The 9,913-nt window shown below is 39.7% G+C and overlaps 1 protein-coding gene across 3 annotated transcripts; it reads left to right on the top strand.

Moving 5' to 3' along the window:
- Positions 1 to 130: 130 nt before the first annotated feature.
- LOC5509870 (adenosine receptor A2b) lies at positions 131 to 9,760 on the top strand. Of its 3 annotated transcripts, none has more exons than XM_001630319.3 (3): positions 131 to 1,292; positions 7,635 to 8,330; positions 8,850 to 9,760. In XM_001630319.3, the coding sequence occupies exons 2-3, from the start codon at positions 8,061 to 8,063 to the stop codon at positions 9,522 to 9,524; spliced, it is 945 nt and encodes a 314-aa protein (XP_001630369.2). In that variant the 5' UTR covers positions 131 to 1,292; positions 7,635 to 8,060; the 3' UTR covers positions 9,525 to 9,760. The 3 variants fall into 3 exon arrangements, with proteins under 3 accessions (XP_001630369.2, XP_032234761.2, XP_032234762.2); XM_032378870.2 differs by lacking the exon at positions 131 to 1,292 and adding an exon at positions 3,380 to 3,708; XM_032378871.2 differs by lacking the exon at positions 131 to 1,292 and adding an exon at positions 3,717 to 4,388.
- The last annotated feature ends 153 nt before the right edge of the window (positions 9,761 to 9,913 follow it).

Raw genomic sequence — 9,913 nt, 5'->3', positions numbered from 1 at the left:
CTGTTAATAAAGTAATGCTAACGCTTAATGTAATAACAAATTAAAGCTTGATATAATAAAAGAGCTAACGCTTAATGTAATACATTTTAAACGCTTAATGTAATGCGGACATAACGCTTAATATAGTGTTTAAAAGTTGTTTCTCGTCTTTTATGTACGACATTACGCGTTCATTTATTCTTTTTTAGGCCCGACAATTACAAACGTAAAAGTGTTTTTACATTTAGCGTTAGCATCACATGAAGCGGCGAATATGGAACCCTTGAATGTTCTTGTGTTAGGGGGTGTTAGCCCTTATCTCCCATGGTTCCATACCCTTTATCGTATTCTAGTTTACGGAGATGCTTCTGGACAAGGCTCCTCGAAGCTGTCAGCGCCAGTAAGCACTAGGCTCTTAGGCCAGCAGTATCTCCCTCCCCCACACGAACTTTTAAGGGGGGGAGGGAGGGGGGTCCCGAACTATGAAAGAGGTCCATACAATATATGCCCATAAAATGAGACACCGCCCCAATTAATGGAATTAATGGAAAAAGAAGGACGCTTACTTGTCAATAGGGGCTTAGAGATGACGTGACTGTTTTTGGCAAATTTGCTCAAGCTTTTACCGGCAAAATAACAGCAACAAAAAGCAACTTATTCAGCGCTTATAAAAAAGCCGAAAGGGTTAAGTTTCATTTAAAGATTTTATTTTTTTCATCGTTCTCTGGTGTGACGGGCGCATTCTTATTTTTCGTTTGATTATTTTTGTTTGAATTTGCCACCAGAAAAAGGTCGCGTGATCTCTTAGTCCAAGTCCACTATTGCCACAAAAAACAAGTATACTTTCGACTAATGGCTTATGTAAGCCATTGCAGCTTACCATAATAAAACTCTTTTAAGGTCTGTCTATCAACGCGGTTTCATGATACTGATGGATGCAAGCTAATGCGTGAACAAGGACCTACTCTGCTTTAATGGAAGCAAGTGCAAATGTTAACGATATCTCAAGAGGTACGGCAGCTGGATTTTTACTTTGATTAACAAGAGCCGACTCAGTTTACCTTCAAGGAGTGTGATGTTATTGAAGTGTTTATTAGAGTAGAAATGTTAATCGTAGTCACTATACGGACTGCTTTTCTGGAATACAGCTGGTTTTCTGCTCACTGCCCACAATAATGCGTTTTGACAGCATCCCAAGTTTCTCCCTACGCGCGCCCAGAATATCAGCAGCGATCGTAAATTGTGAGTTTTCTCAGCAATAAAAACACAGTTCACCGCTTTTTTTCAAGCAGGCTACACACAGGACACGTAAGGTATCTTTTTTATCGTATTATTAATATTTCGTAATTTATCGTATTATTTATCTTTCGTAATTGTACTTTTATTTACTTGGGCTTGTTCCTGTCATGGCCATGACTTATAGAGTTTCTGACCGTAGCCATTTTGTCATTCTAGCAAAATATGAGCAGGAAAACATATATTTCTCCATTTGGGCAAGCTATCACGATATCTTCGATTGATAAAAGATATATAAAATTTGATGGTCATTTTTAAATTTCTTCACATAAATCAGATAAATAGTGTTTAGTTTCTTGTCTTTGTATTGCAAAAAAATTAGAAGAAAGGTGTGGCTTACATGGTCTCAAAATCAACCGCACACCAAAAAAAGTATAATATAAGTAAGGGGTATTTATTAAATAACACACTTGAACTAAGAAAATCTAGTAAAATATGAAAGAGCGTGTATTAACAAAATAGTTTTCCGGTTTGCGTCATGGAAGGAATGGAATCCATTTTCCTCGGGAAATAGATTGTTTGCGGGGGTTATCTTGTTGGTTTACTCTTTTGAAAATTCAATGCTAGAATAAACGTGCAGATTATTTACCAATGAGGCAAACCGGCTTTGCAATGTTGATGAGTCCTAATAAGGACGAAACAGATGCCAATATGGTTGCCGAACCTCACGTTTAATGGACCGTGCTAGCGTCCCGTCTTGGCCCGACTGGTGCCAATGTGTGTATACTAGTGTCCTGTTAAAAGTTCATTTATTTTAGGAATGCAAACATTTGCCTATCATCAAATATTGGTGGTAAAAACTTTAGGGCGGTGTGGGAAATAGTCACTTTAACAAACATATAAATCGAAAGAACTCAATAGACAAATAGAACTATAATATCGACATTTTCGGGTGAAAACTGGTTGCCATGGTTGGGGAAACTCACCAAGCTTTCCCCCACTACCTACGTACTACAATACATGTTTTTTTTTACCCAATCAACAATAAGATATGACAACAAAATAAGATGACCCCGGGGTACTCAAGGCTACTGACAGTTCTCAACCTTGTCTTCAAGGTCTTCTGGGTAATTTTCAATATGGCGTCTAGCTTAGAATCGTACCCAGTCGCTTAAAAGAGCGAGGCACGCAAAGAATTGTGGGGCGTGCGAAGGGAATTTCCGATCACGTACGCCCCACAATCCCTTGCGCGCCGATCTAGACTCGTACTCAATCCCTTGAGATCCCCTTCTTTACGACTGGGTACGAGTCTGCGTCCAGCTGACAAGGTTAAACGCCATATTGAAAATTACCCAGAAGTCCCTGGGGACGATGATGACGTCATAAGTGTCCGCTAAGGCTTGAGACGCCTGGGAGGAGGCGATCAACAAAAATGGTAATATTTCCCGTCGCCACCGGATAGTGGTCGAGAGAAGGCATAGCGTAGATATATTGGTTGAGGCAAAACGTATTTTCAAAAATGATGAGTATGATTTATAGAATCTATTTAAATCTTATCCAAGAGTACCCACGTCTGTGCTCTGAACGATGTTACACCTAATGTGGGAATGCTTTGCGGAAAACGGATGCTGAATGGAAAAATGATGATGGATCAAAATTTAAATTGGATGTTATTTCAGACAGAAGTTTGTTCGAGCAGCATCGTATCTCAGAATATAATACTGACGACCTCGCGCTAAATAAACTCAACTCTACATTGGTTTTCAGTTGAGATATGCCCGTGAAGGTTACTGTCACTATATGGGTTATGTTATTAAAATCGTCCCTCATTCCCACTCGTCTTACAGGAAATTCACTGACACTAAGCGATTGATAATCCAAACTCATTCTAATCAACTAAATCCGGTCAACTTTTTATTGTCATTGAATTCCATAATTAGCCAATCACAGCGAGTCCTTCCTAGTGTCACGTGATCGTCGCTAAATTGATCTTGCCGATAAGTAGATATTATTATTTGAATTCGTTCTATGCTGAGTTTAATTTTTTAATGCTGTCTGAAGGAATATTGTTCCGGTGATATTTTCTTTACATAATAGTTAAATGAAGTTTTCCCATCACCTTTTTTCGATGCATTCTTGATTTACCCTTCTGTTTTGTGTCATCACGTAACGTCCGATGAGTTACCTAATTAACCAACTTTCGCGCGTTCTGTCATTCTAAATTCATATTCCCGAAATTGAACCATTATGCTAAACAAATTCATTTCGGCGTCAATTGATTGCCCCTCTGATCAGCTATCGATATTGTTACGAAAATTGAAAAGCTCACAAAAGGTCAGTTTCGCCTTTACGGAGATCCACTTTGACAACTAAAGATAAGCTGAGTTCATTTGGAACAGCCGTTATGACAAAATCGCGATATTTATGGGAGTCACTTCAGAAAACCTGATAAAGAACGTCTCTAAAACAACACTCGTATTTTCAATATCGAAGGTAAGGATACGAAATACCAGGATATCTAGGGAGAAAAATATATAGCCCTGACGTTAACTTTGAGTTCTCAACTGTTATTGATGTAAATGTCAAAGAATTTTAGCACACAAGGGAGAAAATATTATATTTGCCTCAAGATGATAAACGCAACTATAGTGACTTGCTATCAAGAGCTTTTTTGAACTATTTGTTTATTTGTTGCCTTGACAAAGCCAACTATTATACGATAAGAATACTTCCCGTTAATTCAAAAGAAAATTTAATAAAAGCAACATGAGGGTTTCCGAACTGCCGCACGCATTTACTGAATCGATAGGCTTTATAACTTAAAAAGCAGCATGGCCGACAAAAGTAATTTAAAGAAAGAAGTTAATGTTTGGAGACCGAAACATCTGCGAGTTAAAACTTCGACATCTCACAGCCTTCCGTTTTCCCACTCCTTTCCATTTTGACTGAAACGGCATCATTTTTAACCGAAAATGTGTGTTGACCAGTTTACATATGGTTATCAAGTTACGATCCAATCAACCAATCAGAGTTTTTCGCTAACTCGCCATATATATGTCCTTTAAGCCGCTCGAGTTTGTAATTGCCTACACGCGGAAATTATTGCACGAATTATTGGAATTTTCCGTGGTAATGCCCCGGGATGGAAAGCGAAACAGGATGACAGTTCTTAGGTGAGTCGTGTGTGAAATCATTTACATCGTTTTGTTCGAAAGGCTAGATTTGTCAAACTTTTTCTGCAAGAGGTTCGAATGCGAAGCTTTTTGATGACTAATTCTTAGTTTATAATTAAAAGACATTTCACAAAAACATTCAATATTGTTTAATGAGTAAGGGGCATCTAATTTCCTGATTTTTTTGCTCCTAAAGAGATTCAATGTAAATACGAAAAATACCAAAAGATTTGTCGTTATTTGTTTTGTATTTATGTTAGTTAAATCTTAAATCATTATTAAACGACATTTTCAAAAAAATATTCAATGGTATTACAGGAGCCAATTTCTTTTTTTTTCTATTTTTTAAGGCTTCATTGTAAATACCTAAATTTTATACTTTTTGTTTACTGACATTTTGGCTTATTACAAGACATTAAACATCGAATGTCGTAAATGCCCGGGGCCATAGATTTTTTCATTCTTAAAGAGATTCATTGTAAATACCTAAATATTATTCATTCTGTACTAAAGTTATTTTCCATGAATCGTTTTCTTTTTTCTTAAGAAACCAGAGACTTAACTCACTCATGACCTCAATCTGTCAATAAATATTCGGGCACAATCTTTATTTAAGTCGTTAGGTAAAATATCATTTTTTTTTCAAAAGAACAACCTTTAAGGTGATCCTTAACGATTCATAAACCTTCTGGCTTCATTTACGAAAGCTTACGTGCGACGTCGTAGTTCTTCAACATACGCTCGTTAACGCGAAATACTGAAGAGCCCCTAAGATAGTAAGATAAAAAAGAGCCATTACAAAAAACATTATACCTTTTGGTAGCATGCCGATTCTATCTTGGATATTGCACACATTGATATTTAAAAACTGTAAAACTCAAATACAAGTTTTAATTGTTCAAATACATTGTAGAGAAAACTAATCTATGAGGGGTCCCTAGGTAAAAAAATATTCAACTTAATGCATTTACAATTATATTCTATTTGCATTGCGTGAGAATTTGATGTTTACTCGCACATTGAAGTTTGCTCATGATAGTTTGGATGTTTTATCTAGTATGTTCGTTGTTTCATCTCGAGCGTTGTAAATCGTTAAGTACAATCGAAAAAAACTCCGACAAAACTTTTATTAAATCCTTTGTAAACAAAACTTACGGTTATCAAACACAATCGTACATGGTATAACTAGAAAGACTACAGACAAGCTATAGAATAACTAGATGGTCTGCGTAGGCGTGGTGTAGACAAGGAATAAATCAACACATGTTGAAAAAGTATGTTGAACGCCTCTGTGCAACAGAGTAGTTGCGTTAGCCCTTCGTCGTACATTTTTTTTATTTCGCTTTCAGAATTTAATCGCGCTGAAAAGCATTCCAACAATTCGATTCGAACTTATTTTTTCAAGCGCAAGACAATTAGTAAAGCCAGCATTTCGGTCTGAAACTAATTCGATGTCTCAAGTCTCGATTTTATTTTTTCGCGAGTTTGATTTTTCGAGTGTTTGATTGTGTTCCGAGCCGATAGCCCCCCTCTCCTACCCTTTTGGGCCGCTACGCAGCCAACGAATCCATGGCACATCAACTCGAAAGATTGAATTACCGATTACTGAACGTTCGATTGAGTGTTGGGGAGTATTCTTTCAAGTTTTCCTTAAAGGGTGCTTTCAGCCACACCGTTATTGTTTTCGTTTCATAATGGAACACAAATACCAAGTTAAGCTTATCAATAGTTTCCATTACCAGCCGATGATATAAGATGCTTTCCCACTCAGGATATTTTGCTAAGATGAAAAAATGGCGGCTGGCAGGGACATTTTACACGAGGCAGAAGGGGGCCAGAGGGGGAGGGGGAGGGGGAGTCGGGGGCTCGAAACATCCCCCCCCCCTTTACTCGACTTGAAACTGCGCTCTAATGAAGTAAAGTACTATTGCAAGCTAAGATGCTAGGATGAGCTACCTACCTTTGAGCTACCCCCCCCCCCCCCCCGCCCCCGCTCAAAATCCTGGCTACGGGCCTGGCCAGTTACGTCCACAAATAGGTAAATCATTAGCCGGCTCAACAGGTTTTGTGAAAGACGGAAAAGCTGAACTGGAAAAGGCGAGCGGAGAAGCTGAGCTTTTCCTCTTGGCCCAATCCCCTTATTTTTGGCCGAGCCCTAAGTCCAATACGTGGCTTTTCCGGGAGCTTTTATAGGTCTCTTTTACAAAGCATTTTTCGTAGGCTAGGAGATCACTAAAACAGTAACATTCGGGACTATATATTTTTTTAAAAGAACAGAACTGATAAGAATTTGGCTACACCACATTACAAATGCATGACAATTGGTCCACAAAATGTCCACAAAGTATCAAAAGCATTTAGACATCAAAATGACGAAAGGATAGGGCCAGCAATGCAAACACGTGTCTCGATTCCCCGGACTTGGATGCCAAAAACTCAACAAAGTATCGCCATCGATCAACAGGGCTAGGCACTTTGTCGGATTTCAGTGAAGTGAATGTTGGCGGATCAAGTCATTTAAAGAGTCCTTGTTTTTAATCATTTGAAACAAGGTTTCTAAGAAGTTTAATCATTTATCAATGGGACTGCTGCGTCTGACATCTGAGTTTTCCGAGAGGTCATGGTTAATTCAATAATAGAAAAAAAAACATGGGCCACGTTTTATTTAACATATTGTCATTAGGAAAAAGGGCAGCTTCAAAGAAGAACGTGCATTTTTTCTAACGGTTCTCTCTGTCATTCGCTCGATGGATATCGTTTTCTAAACGACCTAGAAAAGTCTGGGGCGAGCGCGCAGGATAATCTAAAGCGTTAGAGCCTGGGCCATTTTTTGTCTATTGTTTTATAAGATGGATGTCAGCAAAACCGTAGTAAACACAAAATCCTGCAAGTCCACGTCGAATTTGTCGACTTGCACTATATCAGGAGAGAAAAAATAAAGATTAAAATACGGCATGAAATATCCTAATAAGGAGGGCTTCATCCTGTTAATTGCTGATAAAGTGACCAGTGGACCAAAACATTTAACATGGGGGGGGGGGGGGGGGTGAAACACTAGTTGCGCATATATTTTGTGAATTCCTTTGTCCCAGTAAAGTAACACGTCCAGATCCTTCGTTAGATGTATTTTAAGAAGTAGAGCAACTGAAATACACTTTAAATGATGCTCTTTTGCTAATAATCACACCCATTTTATTGAAACGATGCTCTGTTGTTATTATCACACGCATTTTGCTTGTACCACAGGAACAACTTCAACCTTACAAGCTGCGCGAAAAAGTTGCCTTAGACCATTAATACAGGATTCTCGACCCGAAGCCGAAGATTTTTAGAAAACACAAGGTCAACCCAACTCAACTGTCAACGGTCAACCCAACTCAAAACTTCCTTTATCTTACTTTAGCTTTAAAATAGGCTGCTTCCGTTGGAATCCAATAACTTGGAGTCATCTAAATACATGAACCCATCACTAGTAAATATAGTATCAAGACTCAAGTAACGGACTTCTCGTCTACTTTAAAGAGCAGTCACGACAAATCCACTTTGAATCTTGAAAAACCGCAAAACCACAGAAAACCCAACACAAAGATCCAAAAAGACATCTCAGCACAAGAGCCCCAATTAATCAAATCCGAGAAATAGTCCACAGGTATCCCATCAACTGTCACAAGGATGCCATGTAATAGTAGTTCCGACACACCCTGCATGCCCCCTACTCAGGGATCCCTGTGGTACTGGTCCATACGTGCCGTTATTGCACTGGTAGGCGCAATAGGTAATGGGATCGTGATATACGTCATCGTGTCCACGCGTCGGTTACAGGTGCCCCCTAATTGGTTTGTCATGTCTCTCGCTGTCGCCGACCTGAGTGTGACTGTTGTGGTGGCTATACCGGAGTTCATGTGCTCTAGATACTATGATTGTGATTGGTGGGATGTCAAGGTGAGTGACATGTGTCAATCAACACTGCTAATTAGAATATCGTCTCGAAAAACATATCACCACTAGCTGTATCATATAACCATAATCCACCAACATCAACGTCGTCTTCGCTATCATTTTACAATTATCATCTATCACCATTGTCACTTCAAACACTACTGTGATAATCATCGTCATCACCATCAACATATAACCATCAGCTCTACCATCGTAGTACTTCCATCACGATCCCTTCTGCCATCATCATTACCCTAATGAATTATCACAAATTCAGCATCACCATTATCATCATCAGCACGTCAACCTCATCATCTATTATCATCTCCATCGTCATCATCATCGTCATCATCATCATCGTCATCATAATCGTCATCATCATAATCGTCATCATCATAATCGCCATCATCATAATCGCCATCTCCACCCCCACCCCCATCATCGCCATTATCATCGCCATCACCACTATCATCATCATCTTCGTAACCACTATAATAATCTTTGACCCTTGTCTGTTGGTAGGTGTTATACGATGTCTGCCTCTACGCATCCGTCCTTAACCTTTGCGCCATGACCTTCGACCGCTACCTCTCAGTTGTTCACCCTCTTAAATACCAACGCTGCCTTTCAACTGCCAATCTAATCGGTATCCTAGCAGCCGCCTGGATCACGGCCCTTCTAGTCCCTTTCCCATACTACATTGCGCTGCGACTTGAGTACTACACAGCCTTTAGCGTGCTCCAAATGCTTGTTCGCTGTCTCCTGGAGATGGTTCCGTGTGTTCTCTTACTAGCCACGTATCTAAGGATGTTTGTGATCGCTCGGCGTCAGACACGTAGAGTAGAACAGCAGAGAAATCAGCTCAGATTTAACTACAACCTTCACGCGAAGTGCATGACATCTAGGACGAATTCCTCCGTGCGCGCGGTAGGCATTGTGGTCGGGATTTTTATCTCGTGCTACGCGGTGGCAGCCTACAAAGGCTGGATGAACTATGTCAGCTTTGTGGAGGTAGATCAGGTCGTTGTGGACATAGCGCGCATGCTCTACCATGTCAACTCCGCTGCTAATTGCATCGTGTACGCACTGTGTAGGAAGGACGTACGAAAGGAGGTGAAGATTGCGTTATGTGGGAAGATGACGAGAGTGCAGGCGTTTGAGCTACGTGCTATGACACATAGCTCGATTATTGCGTGATAACCTGTCATGCAATTTACGTTTAACACGACACGCGTAACGTAGTTGTCACGTAACTAAGCGATACATGTGCGATATGTACGCGAAAAGACACATAGCTCACTAATTGCGTGATCACCTGTCATGCAATTCACGTTGATCACGTCACGCGTAACGTTGTTGTCACGTAACTAAGTGATACATGTGCGATATGTATGCGAAACGACACGTAGCTCACTAATTGCGTGATCACCTGTCATGCAATTCACGTTTATTATCACGTCACGCGTAACGTAGTTGTCACGTAACTAAGCGATAGATGTGCGATATGTATGCGAATGTTTTATCTTTGAGATGTGAAACGACGCATAGCTCACTAATTGCGTGATCTGCCATGCAATTTGTCTCTA

The sequence above is a fragment of the Nematostella vectensis genome, chromosome 15 (genome assembly GCF_932526225.1).
Source record: "Nematostella vectensis chromosome 15, jaNemVect1.1, whole genome shotgun sequence".
Classification (NCBI taxonomy): domain Eukaryota; kingdom Metazoa; phylum Cnidaria; class Anthozoa; order Actiniaria; family Edwardsiidae; genus Nematostella; species Nematostella vectensis.
The sequence above is the reverse complement of the archived record's forward strand: the minus strand, read 5'-3'. Positions and strand labels throughout refer to the sequence as shown.